General features: G+C 34.4%; 1 protein-coding gene across 43 annotated transcripts in view; it reads right to left on the minus strand.

Annotated features, from left to right (window-relative positions):
• The window catches only part of KCNMA1 (potassium calcium-activated channel subfamily M alpha 1), a 483,481-nt gene that overhangs the window by 167,831 nt on the left and 298,519 nt on the right, over positions 1-17,131 (minus strand). For all 43 annotated transcript variants that reach the window (XM_057416305.1, XM_057416302.1, XM_057416303.1 and 40 more), the window contains one exon: positions 1,660-1,735. In XM_057416305.1, coding sequence (XP_057272288.1) covers positions 1,660-1,735 — 76 coding nt within the window. The remainder of the gene's footprint in view (positions 1-1,659; positions 1,736-17,131) is intronic.

A 17,131-nucleotide genomic window follows, 5' to 3' on the forward strand; every position in this document is an offset into this window, starting at 1 on the left:
AGGTACTCAAGGATACACAAATATACAAATTTTTCACTGAAGTTTGCAGCTAAATTCATGCAAGAGAATAAATAAAACACACTGTCAGGTGTAACTAAAACTTTTCTAAAATAAATGGCATTCTGCTAATTTAATTTGACTCATCTATTTTACAAAAAGATGTTTTATGGGCAACGATACAAAAGAGAACAGGCATGTCTTTCTATTGAAGAATAAGGAACAGGGAGAGAAATAAAGAATTGGTTTGAGGCACTGACAGATTTTAAGTGAAATGGTGTTAGTGATGAACTGCTGGGAATTAATCATCTGAGGAAACTGAAACAGTCATATAAGGAAGCTTTGCTTTACAGACTTTCTAATAATCAACATTTTGGATTTACAGATATTTGGACATTCATATTAATAACCATAGAGTTAATGATATCTAATCTAAGAGCAAATTTTGCACTAGAGAAACACTATTTAAATGAATAGGCCAATCTTGAACAAGCTAGCTCTGAATACACTGAACGTGATTAATGCAGCACTCCTTTATTTATGAATCTGGAAGCTTGCAAATCCACCACTCCTGAAGGGACTTCTAGCCTTTATCCAACATCTTTTGAGTTTATGGGGCTTCTCTATTGACTACCATTTCTTTTGGTGGGATTGTCTGTGTTTTCAATGTAAAGCCATTGGGTATCCTGAGCTCCTGCAAAAATGACTCTCCTTTATCATACTCTCAGCTAGTGGACTACAGCTTTGCTGCACATTCTTTGATTTCTTTATTTGACAGGAACTGGATTCCTTACAGTTACACATCTTAAGACAATGCAAGAGTTTTACAGCAAAAAAGAATAGTTTCAAGATTATGGGTTGAAGACATTGCTATGTACAAATTTTAAGGATATATTTCTCAATCACTACTATAAGTAGCAACTAAACTGAGCCACTTGCATATAAAGCCCTCACACATGCATGATTAAACTGGTAGAGAAAGCATAGGATTTTGGAATATGTCATCCAACTGTGAGGCATGGGGAAAGTTCCTTTTTATTTACTTTAAAGTAAACTTTTGGTCAAAGTTGTGCTGCTTCTGCACAACTTTCATGTACTGATAGCCCCAAAAATCGGTGGAAGCCAGAAAGTTACTTGGAGTATTTTAATTATTCTTTGAAAGAAATGATAATGCCAATGAACACAACATAAAGATATCTCAGTGTAAAATTCATTAATATGTTTTTGTTGTGAAAAAAGGATAGGTTAAAAAAAAAAAATGAAAAAGAGCAACAATGATGATTTCTCAAAATACTTTTAAACTGTATTCTGTTGAATGAATTTTGATTTCTGTTTTTCCAAGGTAGCAGAACATGGACTGATTATGTGGAAAGAAGCAACATTTAATCACTGAAGAGTTCTGTATTTCATTCTGCTTTTCATTTATCAGCACAGTCTTGTTCAGATCTTTTAAATATAACAACACACCAAGTAAAATCTACTGATCACACTGCAAAAGATTATGACACTGATAAATCATTCATCAGCAGAAAAAGGTTTAAAGGACAGGTAACAAGAGTTTTACTCCAGAAAAGAAAATCATATATTACTAGAACAACAAATCTAAGCCATTTATGTTCTGTCACCAATGCAACTAACTCAATATGTAAGAAAAGGTCTTACCTTGTTTTAAGGATATTCAGAAACTGCAAAATTTCTGAAAACTGTATCAGTCTAAGGGCTCTTAAAAATCTTAAACCTGTAGTAAAGGAAAAAAAAAATCTAGTAAAGAATAATTCAAATTATAGCATTTCATTTACAATGACAGCAATCATTTAAATCAACATAGGTAGCATACAAAATGCTAAATACCTTTGAAATGCTCTTCCATATTTAATGATGCCAAAATCCTTTCCAGGTCTTTTTCAAGTTTTTTTTAAACTTACTTCCTTAATAGCTGAAGTATCCTACCAGAAAGCCTTAGTTTATCTAGGGTGCCATGGGAGAAGACATGCAGACTAAAAGCTAAGGGCAAAAAACCCTCACTGAGGTCCTATTGGTATTTTCTAGTGTCCTTCTTTTCCAAGCTGCCAAAGACACATACAGATCTGAAACTTCTCAGTCCTCCAAGCTCTCACACTGCTTAGTGAAAAATAAGAGATTATTGGCAAGAGATCTGATAACCTGGATAAAGTAGACTGTGTATATGCCTGATTAAATTGGTAAATCTTGATGACATTAAGTCTTTTATTGCAATAATAGTCCCTATGTACATCCTAATTCAAAAAAACTCAAGCAGGAGAAGAGAGAAACTACACATTCACTCTTAAAAATTACAAAACTACTATAATTCTTTCTATTAGACCATAACTATAGGAGTGGATGACGCTTTGGCTATTAAAGAAAAAACTATTTTTACAAATAAACAGCATTTTTGTGCTGATATCAGGTTGCATGAATAACAATTCCCAGACAACCAGAAAGCCACCAAAACGTACAGTGAGCGTGCGCAAAAGAAAATACTGTAGAAGATTAAGGGCTTAAATTATTAAAAGAGACTTATGCTGATACTAAAAAATTTGGCTGCAGATCTTTGGCATATGAATAAAAGGACATTGTGTATTATACACATGCAGAGCTTATAAAATTAAAATACTGCTTTGAGGATAATTTTTACTAGACAGTGCAGCCAAGAGTTATATAAGGTTGTGTAACATGGTATTGCAACTCTTGCAGTCAGGTCCAGGGCAGCTTCTCATACATCCTCTTTATCAACATTTATTTTACACACTTCCAGTGCTATGAACTACTTTTTATTTCTAGAATCTTTAGGAAAGACTGATCATGGCAAATATATAAACATGGTCAAAACTTTCATCATCTCTGAATCTGAGAGGTTCCCCTCAAGTGCAAAGATGCACGTGGCAAGATGTGTTTAAATCATGGCTTTATTTCCACAGTATACTTGGAGAGTTGTTAAATAAAATCTTTAGTCATGCTAAGACTCGTAAGTAGCCTTATTAAGTAGCTTTAACAAAGTAGAAATTCACTCCTTTCTATTACATGGATATAAAGTTTCTTTTTAATTACCAACTGTAGGGAACTCTAAAGATTAATTGCAAGTTAAAAAGTGGATTTGGGGATCTAGAAAAAAAGCAGTAAAATTATGCTTAATAATTATAAGCTTCAGAGCCATTTGCAATTAGAGGATGATCATTTTGGATCATAGTGCTGAAACCATGAGACATGATCCTCTGCTCCACTTGCAGTAGTTTTCACAGTTGCTATTCCTGCCCAAAGACATATGGCGGACAGGCATGGAGAGTACCTTTACTAGCAACCCTAAACTTACCATCCAGCTACCTTCCTTACTCCACTCCCTAGGAACTTTCTGAAAAATTACTTCCTTTCTAACACTTTGCATCGCATCCAAAGTTAATAAGATTGTCAAGTTACCCACTGCAATGTTTCAAAAAGAAGCCTGAGAAACATAAAAGTTAGCAATAAAACCCCTATCTCCAAACTCTTAAAATGCTTAAGATATATTTTAGTTGCTGAGACATCAAATGATACGGCAGAAAGACTATAGCTTCAATGTATTTTTTGTGAAAGAAGAAAATCATTTGGATTAATTTCTGTATTTGCTACAATCTACACTATTTTAAAGAAACCCTTTCAGAGAACAGAATTAGAAAAAAAAAAAAAAAGAGAAAAATAATAAAAAAATAAAGAAAGAAACCAAACTGTAGAGTCTGCCTGAACAGTTTACTTGAACTACAAATAGAAGTGGTTTGCAATTGTAAAAACTTACAATCACCTTGTCTAGGACATGACTTGTGGGGCTGTGTTTTATATCTAAAGAAATTATTACACAGAAAGGATAAAAATTTTGATCTTCAGAAACCTTGTTGTATTACCTGCTTTGTGTGGGCTCGAATATGAAGAACAAAAATGAAATTAAAATCAGTTTTCCTTGTCATGATGGCAAATGAATAAAAAATTAAGTATTCAACACTTTTCAAGACCCAAAGAGATCTGTTATTAGATTCCTATCATGTCATTTTACATGGTTTACATAAGATCATAGAATAGTTTGGGGTGGAAGGGATCTTTAAAGGTCATCTAGGCAAGCCCCCGCAGTATTGCAAATTAGTGTAAAAAAGAGAAAAAGTGAAAAGTGATCTGAACAAAACACATAAAAGTACTGGACAATGTCAGGGCTGCAGCTGGTAGGTTTAAGTAACTTTATTTCCAGGCACTTAAGAGTATCTTGGTCTCAGGGGCTGAACATACAAGCGTCAGTTACTTCAGTGTTTTCAAGTGAAACTCACTATGCCTGCAGTGTTTACTCCCTGTAACACTATTAACATGAAGAGTCAGTCAGCCAAAACAACTCTGCATAGTAGGGACAAAATATAGTTTGCAATGCAGCATTGTGCACACCTTCCTGACAGAACTTTGTGCACTCTACTGTCAACATCCACTAATTCTAGCTGAACCCAAACAAGTGAGAAAGGGAAATTCCCATTCTTGAACGCTTATTTCTAAAACTTGACTGTGAAGCAGTTAAGGGGTTTTGTCTTTGAATGAATCTGTTTGTCACTCTAAAACATTTAAAGCATCGGCTGCTTGACCATCTAGAAAATTATGTGCATTTTGGAAGACTGCATCTAATTTAGAGCTTTCAGCCTTATTCTTCAAATAGACTACAAAAAGCCGCTGCTGAGAATAAAGTGTAAGCATAAAACTCAGATGACATGAGTTTGCTCCTAAATGCATCATTTTTTTGTATCACCTTAAACTTACCAAGGGGATGATGAATCAACTGAATAATTCCCAGAGGAAAAGTCCACAGAGCACTTCAATCTAGTACTAGAATTAATGACACGCAGAAGTGGGCTTGCAAACATACACGGATCTGTAAACTGATGACACAGTAATCCTCACAGCAATAACCTTGTTGCAATGAGACTGTTGTCAAACTAAAAATGGCCTAAATTATTCAGATAGCTTACTATGAATCCACATAAGATCAAAATTAAACCAAGTTAAATAGAAAATATTTTGATGGGTATAAATCAAGAGTAATTATTGACACAGCGTCTGTAAAAAATAGCCTGTCAGAAAATTGATCAAAAATAATCAGTAACACAATGCCCTGTGCTATGCTCTCTCATAGTTTTCAAATCAAACATAACTAGCATAACTCACAAGTAGGAAGATATTATCTCTTTCAGGCCCAACAACTCACCAAGACCAGAAATTTTTGATGATTGTTTGTGCATCAAGAATAGCAAGCAAAATTCTGTAATAGGACTACTAACAAAAATTCTCATTTTCCTAAAGCTGTCTCAGCTACATATACAAATATGCACATTTCTTTCCATAGCAATATTTGGTAATGTATTTTATATATGTGGGGGAAATAATTTCTTTTAATATGAAATAACCATAAAACTGGTTTTCATTTAAATTCTATAATTGATAGTTTAGATAGGGTTTCTCATGCATTACAGGAAAGTTTGTTCTAATTTTGCACATTTCATAGAATCCAGCCTGCTTAAGTTATTTGGACACTGTTGAATGGAAAGCTCAAGAAGTGCTTGTTGCTTTGTCTCCATCATGTCACTCATTTTTTTCTTGGCAAGAACTTTTATATTGGAATGTTCCTATGGAATCTGACTGGAATACGATATAATCTATTACAATTTATTTTAAAAAAGTATCAAAAGTTTCAATTTACCTAGGAAATCTCTCTAATCATAGGAAAAATACAGAGATATAACAAAGGGCCTCTTCAGTTTGTCAGTCTTTTGTTTCTAAATGGATGACTAAAGAATGCTTTTGAGCTGGAGTTTATTTCAGCTACCATGTCCAGGAAAAAGATATGAGATTCATAGATTTCTATACCAGAAAAAAACCTACGATCATCAAAGCAAATTCCTTTAACAATATGAGACAAGGAATTTTAGTTAATAGTTTCTGCTTCTAATAGTATAATTTGAGTTGTAGGTATGATGATTTAAATGAATCTCCAAGTATAGCACAGGATTACTTTTTTACTGTGAAAATATTTGTTTAGCTATCTGCATTGCTGTAGGGTTAACAGACTATTTTCAAAGTACACTGAAAAGAATGTAAGATATGTGTGTAATATATATTATTTTACATATATATAGTATTTTTATTTATTATACATATTCACATATACATATAAATATTGTATTTTTATATATATGTGTAATATATATTATATATGTGTGTAATACATTCCATTAATTTTACTATGTAATGTCCTGGATAACATGTGGGGTGTAATATTATTTCAGATTCTGAGTGTCCAACCTGGAATTAAAAAAAACAAACAAACTGAAAACAAAACCCAAACAAACACCAACTCTCCCTCCCTCCAAGAAATGCACCTGATTTTAGGTGGAGATCAAATGCCTACGTCTTGAAAGTCTAAACACTTATGAATGAATATGAAAATTTGACATATCCACTTCTTGCAGGCCAGTTTTGAAGGGTCACTAACAGAGGGCAAATACTGCTCAAAACCATGAAATCAGCCTTAAACATTGCAGAAATTATATCTGCAATAGGAAACATATACTATGTTGAAATACTGACCTAGAATACAACAGAAGCATTTTTATTAATTTCACTATGCACTTGTTCAGTTCTGTGAGGTGCAAATATTCTCCAGCTATCGTTTCCTGACTCTTTACTACGGACTCAGTAAAAGGGATACTCTAGACAAGAACAGTGATATAAACATGACTGATAAACTACGTGCCAGTAACAATGCAACTACAGTAGAGAATTATTTTCTCTACAGAGTTTACAGAAAACCCCCCAAACATTATTTCAAGCTTTCCTTGACTTTACAGTCTTAAATGTGCTGAAACATGGTATCTTCCTGTGTCAGTTTTTCAGTCTCTCTGCTAAACTGATGCTTTCTACTGGATTAATATACAGCAGGAATCCGAATTACCCATAGGTTAACACCCATCCCCCTCACAAAAAGTAAAAAAAATTAAATGGAGAAATCATAACAACTAAACTTATTTGTCTTTAACGAGATTTCAAAAACGCAAACAGGAATTGTGATAATTCTTCATTCGACATGAGGTCAATCTACCAGAATAGCTCCGATCCTTACATTGTTTCTCAACAATGATAAACATAAACCCTTTATTATTGCCACGATTCTGCTTCTTGCTTATTGACAACAGTAGATCCAAAATATTGTAGAAGGATTCAATACACAGAGATTCTGTATTCAATTTCTATTACTGACAAACCATTCACCCACTCATCAGAATGGTATCTTCATCAAACCTACCAACGGCTACTTCTACCCTCTATTTCATTAAGACTGTATGGTTTACTGAAGACTGAACAAGCCAGAATCCATATTTAGGAAATCAGAACCTCTTCTGAGACACATACAATGGAGGAGACATTTTTAGGATGCAAAATAATCCTATCCTGAATGTCTTCACACAGTGCAGCAGAGCAACCTGAGATTCCATTCCTTATAGATTTGAAAATGAAAGCTCAAAGAACAAAATAAGAAGAAACAGCATAGGAGGAAAAGAAATCTGCCATGCCTTGGAAGCAATGCTGCCAGAATATTCTGATTATGAATATTCTGTTATGCCAATGTACAAGCAGGGAAACCAGCCCACAGCATGAAAACATCAATATCCTACAAACCAGGACAGTAAAATTGCATGAAGTTCCAAATCTACATAGATTGTTTTCTAGTTACTTTCAAAAAATGCTGTACCAAAGACTTGCTAATAAATCTCTCCACTGCACATTTCTTTAGCTTACTTTTACATCTGTGAATAATTACATCAGTTCTTAAAAAAAAATCTTAATAATTCCATCAATAAAGACTGAATTACTTGATTCTTGGGGAATCCCCTTGATGAGGGAGAAATAAGCACATTACAGAAGATTTTTTCTAAATAATGATGTAGCATTATCTTGAAGTTGAAAAATTAAATACATATTTTAGAAGAGAATAACACAAGCACCAGAGGCAGAATTCACAAACTACAATTTTGAAGAAAAGTTTAGAGTTGGACCTTACCCCAGTACGAGCCGACCCTATAGCAAGACACCAAGGAGTTTCGAAAAGTATGTTGCTCTTCCTTTTCAGGGATATTATGCCCAGCTTTGACACGATATCCATTTTGGAATAATTCTCCAAGAGATTTTTTACGCCTCCTAGTACTTTTATAAGTTTCAGTACGAGTGCCCCCAGAAGGGTTGTGGTAGACTAAAATCTTGCTGGAAATCATGACTATCTTCAGCTTCAGAAACACTGCACATAAGTATTGCGGTCCACTCTTCAGTCACAGCATCCACTAATAACGAAGACAGTCATACATTTACCCTTCTTTTCACTAATTCAGTATCAATATGGAGAGACAGCTCAGAGCTCTTTCTTTAAGAGAACTTCTCTTTGGAAGCAGATTTATTTAACTGAACACAGGACAATGCAAAGTTCACCTTTACATGTTGTTATCAAATGATAATTCAATATAATCTAGTCCACTTCTGTTAGCATGAAGCAAACAGAATTAATTCAAACACAAAACTCAGCCTCACAAAACAGACTGAGTATTATAAACTGGATGGGCAAAACAAATTACAGAAGCAGGCGGGCAGTGCAGATGCTCCTCTGATCTGTGATGTATTAGAGCTTAAAAGCCACCTTCTATCCGGATATTACCACATAAGCTTCTTTCAGATACACCAAAGAACCACACCCATTGATCCAAAACCCACAAACATGATGCTGTTCACTTAGAATGAACAGGTACTCCATAAAGAATATAGTTCTTGCACTTCATGTACATGTTTACTGTGTATTAATTTCTTTGGCAGCTTTACATATCTGTCTTTCAGCTAAAGCTAGTATGCAGAAGGCAGAGGTCACATAATCTGCCAACTCTTCCAGGACTTATCCCAGATGAAATAAATAGAAAAAAACCTTACACACACACAACAACCCTTCACCTAATCCCAGTTAATGACAGCTATATTACTGAAGGAAGAAAAAAAAAAAACAAACAAACAAAAAAAAAACACCCAAAAACATTTAGCCATCAAGCAAGAGCACAAAGAATAGTGTGCATTAGTTCCCTCAAACAGACATGCTCTGTGAATATTCACAAAACTGGATTTTTGTTCAGTGAATTACCATCTCATTCAATCAGAAAAAGCTCTTTAAAATAAAATGGAAATGTGAGCTATTACCTTCCATGATATATGATATGCTTTCTTAGTGAACTTTCCTGCTTTAACATACAAACTTTATCTTGAATAGCTGTCTTCATTTCGAGGAATATGCTCATCATTCTTATTTGTTGTCTCCAGAGGAGCCACAAAGACATATATGCCAAATATATATGAATGCCATCTGGACTATAGTGCAAAACAGAAACAAAAATAGACTGCACCATGTGCTTATAGGAAATGCGCAGAATCACAAAGTATTTTGGAAATGTTATTAAAGTGTGATAATGCCAAATACAGAAATGTGGAGAACAGTACACACAAATTTCAAGTAATATGCAGTGAGTGATTCAGAGGCAAACCACTTCCGTGACTGCTTTACATTGTAACCTTTACACTAGGTTCTTACAAACAACCTGATTGCGTTCCTAAAAGTCACAACAGTATAATTCCACCAAGTCTAGTAGGAATAGTTTTGGATCCTTTACGTATGCATGGAGACACGTATCTAATATATCTGTGAGCATTTGAATAATTCCTCTCAAATTGGAAAGGTCTGAACAAGGTAGTACTTCTCTGTGTTACTAACCACATCTTGCACAGCTCAAACTGAGAGAATGCTCTACTTCTTTTCTACCATATAAAGCATACTTTTCTTTCTTTTTGTATTTTATCTTGAATAGTATTATAATCTTGTTAATATCCAATTTTAAACCTACCATTAGTGTCCTTTGTACTTAATAGAGCAAATGTTAGGGTGTAAAGTCCATTTACCTTGCAAGCCTGCAACATCTAAAGAAAAACAGTGTCCATGAGCAAGAGCCGAGCTGTTCAGCTTACATAACCTACATTAGGGTTTAGTAATTTGACAGTATTCCTTTAACTATCTCAGCTCCCTGGCACAGCCACATTTTTACCAATTTTCCCCTTTTTTTTTTTTTCTGTCAGTGCACTGCTAAATCCGTTGCATCCATCAAAATCTGAAAACATGAATTAAATGATATAATGGGAAATAAATCTGAAAACATGAATTAAATGATATAATGGGAAATAAATCTAAAATAAACCTGTTCCACAAGCTAAAGAATATGAATCTTCAGCAGCAGCAGGATGATGACATATTTTCCTGAGAAGCACTATTCAGCATCACAGAGCCACACAAAGTTGTAAACCCTATTGTACCTTCAATGAACCCAAGCTATTTAAAGTATGTTACAAGTGAAGTTTTCAATATTCTCAAGAGGATTGTATCCTTGAAGCATATCCCTCCATGACCCTCCCTGAATGTGCCATACAAAATGGACTGATATACTTATGGATGTATTGCCACAATTAAATGACAGCTTCCTTTTAAAATTCATCCAAATATGAAACTAGCAATCTCAAATATGCAGGAGAAGAAAGCAAGGCTTTTTTGCAGCTGAGCTCCACTTCACCTTTGGCTACGCAGGAGCTAGGTACTTCCCTATAACCAGTAAGATTTTCATTGGTTCTGTTTCAGAAAGGGTAAAAATATTAATCATTTAAAAAAAAACCCAAAACTTGGCACTAGCAATAACAAAACCAGTCACTAGGTATGCAAACATTAACTTTGCCACTTTATACCACTTCAGGCAATGACTTTGCTGTATTCCATGAGACAAGCAGAAATATATCCAGTAGTGAATGAATAGCAGATCTTTACATAAAATCAGACTGTATTATACTGCAAACATCATATTTTTCAAAGTAAGTATTATCGCACCAAACTGATGGTGGTGCCTTTTTGTAACAAAAGGCTGAAAGCATGAATGGAAAGATAAACAATATTCATACATACTTCATGGAAAAAAAGAGCTAGAGAGAAAAGGAATGTATTTGTCTATTGTTCTTCTATGTTTTTATTCTTACAGTTGCATAATCCATTCTAGATACAAAACCCTATACTTAAAAAGTGTGCAAAATACGTCTTTTTTAAATTGAGTTTTGAAGAATAGAGTATTTAGACACTTTACTGCTGATGATACTAAAACTAAGATGAAATAAGTGATTGCTGAAATAAGTGGTTATGCCTCAGCCAGCTAACCTTGCAGAGAGTTGCAACTGAAGGTTGGAAACTTGGGGCTTGTTTTCTAAAGTGCCCATTACAACTCAATAAAAAATAGTTTTGCCTCCTGAAGAATGACAGGTTAGTATCTTGTATCATTTTCCCTGGCATTCATCAGAAACAAACTGCACTAAAATCAGGAATATGCAATTCTGAGAGGCAGTAACAATAAAACAGGACAAATGATAAAAACAAAGGCAAAGGAAGGACAAAAGTCAGATCTAAAGCCTGACTCATGCTGCAGGATGCTGGTTTAAAAAAAGACTTGCAATTCTGCCTGTCTTTGCTACTCTGAGTCACAAGACACAGGCCATAACTGCTGAAGAAACAATGAGCATACTATGAAATAAGGCTTGAAAAGGAGTCAAATATTTCAGTTTGATCAACTGGTGTGATATAATACATCCTAGCCATTGAATCTTCCTTAGCCCTTGTATTGCACTAAGAAAATATTTAAAGGATATGAGCAGATATATATATAGATGCATTAATTATGGAAAAAAATTATTATGAAAATGACACACCACAAAACAATACTAGTGAAAAAAAAAAAAAAATCTGTTTTCTGACCAGATGGGTGCCAAACTTCACAAAATATGTATGCCTGTTCAAAAGAAGGGATCATTCTCCAGTCAGTGTAGAGAATGATTCTTTGCACATGGTGTAAATTTATAATGTAATAACAAAAAACAGAATATTTCATACCAACTGTCAGATTAAGGCACAAAATTTCACAGAATTCAAAGATCATGATGTTTTAACTGCTTTTCAGAAATACAGCTGTCATGTCAATATCCCTTATTTCACCCTATGCTAGTACTAATAAATAACCTTCACCTATTCAGTTTTGTATCATGTTTAAATACAAAGTCCGAGAACTGAAGTGTCAGTTCAGGACTAACGTGTAATCAAGAACAGATCCAGTAAAGGGAGCAACATTGTAGAACTTGAAACTTCTCTCTTCATATTATAGAATCGTAGAATCATAGAATCGTTAGGGTTGGAAAGGACCTTAAGATCATCTAGTTCCAACCCCCCTGCCATGGGCAGAGACACCTCCCACTAAACCATATCGCCCAATGCCTCGTCCAACCTTGCCTTGAACACTGCTAGGGATGGAGCATTCACAACTTCCCTGGGCAATCCATTCCAGTGCCTCACCACCCTCACAGGAAAGAATTTCCTCCTTATATCCAATCTAAGTTCCCCTGTTTAAGTTTTAACCCATTACCTCTTGTCCTATCACTACAGTCCCTAATGAAGAGTCCCTCCCCAGCATCCCTATAGGTACCCTTCAGATACTGGAAGGCTGCTATGAGGTCTCCACGCAGCCTTCTCTTCTCCAGGCTGAACAGCCCCAACTTTCTCAGCCTATCTTCATACGGGAGGTGCTCCAGTCCCCTGATCATCCTCGTGGCCCTTCTCTGGACTTGTTCCAACAGTTCCATGTCCTTTTTATGTTGAGGACACCAGAACTGCACACAATACTCCAGGTGAGGTCTCACAACAGCAGAGTAAAGGGGCAGGATCACCTCCTTCATGTCAGACAGAGAATTTGTCTGTGATGCACCTACTGTAAAGCAAATTCTCATGGAGTTTCAAGTGCACACAAATGCTTGTATTAAATAGGTCAATGTTACCAAATGACTAAGAATGGAGAAGGACATTTTCTAAACACTATCAGAACAGATTAGAACCAGTGCCTAGAAAAGGAGGTGTCTGACATTTTCCTAGATGACATTTCTCTAAATCTACGTATCATTTGTTATTTTTCACTGTATTTCTCATACAATCTGCCATGAATACAATTGTATATTATTTTCTTTAGATGAACTTCAAGAGAAAAAGAGGATCTATCTTGGTTTGTTTTTATTTTGTAGATGTCTCTTCTTCTACAGTGCTGTTATCTACACTTTCCCCACAATAGGAAGGAAAGCGAACCAATGCAAAAGTAACCAAACTCTGTGTTACCATAGAACTTAATAGAAAATAAAAGCTGAGGTCACACTATTTTCTTTACAAATTATCCCATCTCATTTGAATATATACTTGCAATATTTTACATGTAGAGATTCAGATGCTCACTGACTGCCATACCCTCATGATATACCCTCATGATATATATTGCCTGCAAACTCACTACTATAAAAATGATGGATTTTTAATTTAGCATTGTCCTAACTGCATATCTGGCCCTTGTTAAGCACTTCATTAACTATGATTTAAGAAGTTTTCACATTTTATACAATTAGATTATATAAAGGTATATACAATTTATATCTACAACAGAATTTTTTATACTTAATAATAACAAATATTTTCATTACATACATAATTAATCCCTTCTGTACATAATTAAAAAGTGTACTTCTAAATAATCAGCCTTTACATAACAGAACATTGGTAAGAATCCTCATAGGATTTAGAATTTTAATAACTATGGAGTTTGGATATTGAATACAAAAGGGTTGCAAAGGTTGAATTTTGAAAAAAACAATAAATATGAAGGTTGTGAAAGGCATTCAAATTATTAGAATTTTACATTTATCCCACTGGGATTATTTCTTCATCCGTCATAACGCTGAAGAGTTCCTATATTCTTGAATTTCATTGACTCACTTGAGGTACCTCAGAGATAAACCTCCCAGGTCAGAATTCAGTAAAAGTGAGCAAACTGATATAATATGAAAATAATATTCACTCTGACATTAGCACACAGTATCGATGACATACTGGGCCACTAACTTTACAGCTATTTCACAGCAGTAAAAGACCTTTCTGCTACGCTATGGAGGTATGCATCCACATCCCCTGTGTCCAGTACAACCGAAAAATTCAACATCTTCAAGTACATGACACTTTGAATGACCAAGGGGCTGGTACAAATGAATGAGATTGGCATTACTGGCAGGATGCACAGTGGCTGAAAAGTAACCAGTGTATCTCTGTAGTGCATATACACACATGAGCACACCCGAACACAAAACCTCCTACAGTTCCAAATGAAAATATTCCACACAGTAAGGAGTTGTTCAAAGAAAGACATAACCAGCAATTAGGAAGACAATAAAGCTAATAGCTAATTTATACCGAGCAGCAGATTAACTAGGTGATAAACGAGAAACAACTACTGGAAAGTTTTGAGCACCTTGTAAATCTCATACTACAATAGACTAAACCCTTTTGACTTCAGTCATCTTTGTTTATGAAAGACTACAAGTTTCCTTTTGATTATGCAGATTATCATCTCCAAATACCCTGATGTGAATGCATACCTCTTTAAATTGAACTTGACCCTTAAGATACTACAGGGCCAATTCTTTTCCGCTAAGCATCCACAGTGATGCTACAATACTATTATTTTTAATAAAAATAGAACTTCTTGCAGGATAATGCTGAACAAAATGCTGTGTACTAGACCTGCCCCTGTACAGCATGCTTCCATCTGCCTTACTTCTAGAAGCTGATTTAAAAAGAAGGCAAAATAATTTCCCTGCAACTGAAATAATAAAATAGCTTTAAGATAAAAAATAAAAAGAAAAAGGTTTATATATTAGAAGCTTTGGTTATGTAGAAAACCACAACCCACATTTTTCTACTCTTAAATGCTACTTTTAAATTAAAAGATCTATTATTGCGTTTTGATCTTTATCTGCCATCTGCTATATTTTTACTATAAAAGAGATTATAAAGTCAAATAGGCTGCTTTTCCAATATTTCAGCAAAAGATAAGGTCCGATAGTTGGAACCTAAATAACAAGAAAATTCAAATTCTTAGGCTAACAAATCAAAGAAGATCGGTAGATAGACTTAAAATGAAATGTTTTACAACTAACATAAGACTACATAAAATCTGTATCATTTAAAAAAATTAAAAATAAAAAAATAAAAAGAATTAAAAACTAAATGCCTGACCAGAAGAAAGCATATTCCAAAGTTTAGTAGCAGCTTATTTAACACTGCTTCAGATTAAAAAGTTCTCTGAACAGAAGAAATGGGAAAGCCGCAGAAAGATCCAAAAGCCTGTACTGACAAAGAACAAGCAAATAGTGACCTCTGAGCATCATTAGCTTTACTGGCAAAGACTTTCTGGCAGTCCATCAGGTACACCACTGCATTGCAAGTAGTTATACAGGAGTCAGTAACTTCAGAGACGCTTCTGTGGTACAGAGAAATGTCCTTACATTTATGGACTAGATTTTCTCTGCCATGGTTCTATTTTTATTTTATTATTTAGAATTTGAGACAGTACGAAATTAAATACTGCTGAAGGCAATAACAAGATTAATGAATGCTACATGTCTAGGGTAAGAAGGGAATCAAGAATAAGCCCTGCATAACATAAGCATGGACACTATAAATACAGAAGTAGTAGAGAACCTTAGGCATTCAAAAATTAATGTGAAACAAGTGGCAAAAAGTAGAAAACCATGAAAGATACTGCTTTCTTGACTTAAGTCAATATTGTATGAAGCTCTGCCAGATGGTATAAATATTCTGTGGTCCAAATCCTCAGAAATATTCTTAAATACTTTAGCTGAAAGAACAGTTCTCTCTATATCCCAAATTTTCCTTCTCTACATGTCACCTGATTTTGCATGGCAAATTACTGGAATTGCAAAAATTTAACTGGATCAAGCAACAGACTGAGGAGTGATGTAGCATTGTTATAATTGTTATTGTTATACATTGTTATAATATTACCCATCCACTTCCAAAAGGTCAGAATTTTGCTCATATTTATACCAGAAGCACAGAAGCACAGGAAGAAATCTTGCCTAATCACAATGGGGTTTGAGCCTGTCAGGTGATGGTCAAGCAGTGCATCTGAGTGAATTTGTTAATGAAATCTTCCCATTTGAGTTCAGAATTATAAGAGTGAAAATCTTACTCAAATCATCTCTTGACTTTATATATAAAGTTGAGTGAAGGAATTGACAAAATATTATTGAAAGGATATGAACGGTCTTGTTTACATGAACTTCCAGTGTCAGTTCAGTACTTAAGCTCATCCACAGCTCTCTGATATTTGATAAAAACAGCCATTATATGAACTTTCTAAAGTCTCATATGGAATTCCTAACTTCTAATATTTCTAGTGAAATTCCAATTATCTTTGCATTAGTTTGTATCAGTTTCAGTTTCAACAGGATATATTTGACTAATTCAGTTTTACAGAACGGTCAGGAGGTCCATGGCTAGGTTGGGTGTTTTTCTAATTACTTTAACTGCGTTTCTTAATTCCACATAAACCAAGTCTCATGCACCACAGAACAAATGAGAAAAACTGATGCTGAATTAATGAGAGCTACATGGACATTTGAGTATAATTAGGCCAGATGATAAGAGATGCTTTAAGCCATGTTGCAGAAGTCAGATGCTTAGAAATACAAAATGAACTAATGTCCAAAACCAGACACCAGAAATCATATAATTTATGTAAAAATTACCAGTATATAAACTCTCATGTTTAAGGACTTATTTGAGGCTTATGCAGATATTAACTAGATTGCTTACAAAGTATAAAATAGTGTATGCAACAAGCACTGAAAATGCAAAGTTGAGAAGATCAGAATGCAACAACATTATTCAGACTAAATGTATTTAAAAAAAAACAGTTACTAAGAATTCAGTGAAAGAAGATATCAGGAGGAAAAGTCACTGGATAATGTATAATGAATAGATTGAATGCCTGCAAAGTATAAGTTAACACACTATCTTGAAGCCAAGCCACAAAATTGTATATTCAACTGGTCTTTCAGCTGACTTTTGAAGATAAGGAGCAAATAGTTAAATAAAAAAATTCATCTTATCTCT

Source organism: Pezoporus wallicus, unplaced genomic scaffold (genome assembly GCF_028554395.1).
Source record: "Pezoporus wallicus isolate ANWC-B61680 ecotype Strahan unplaced genomic scaffold, APGP_CSIRO_Pwel_v1 contig_2012, whole genome shotgun sequence".
NCBI classification, from domain to species: domain Eukaryota; kingdom Metazoa; phylum Chordata; class Aves; order Psittaciformes; family Psittacidae; genus Pezoporus; species Pezoporus wallicus.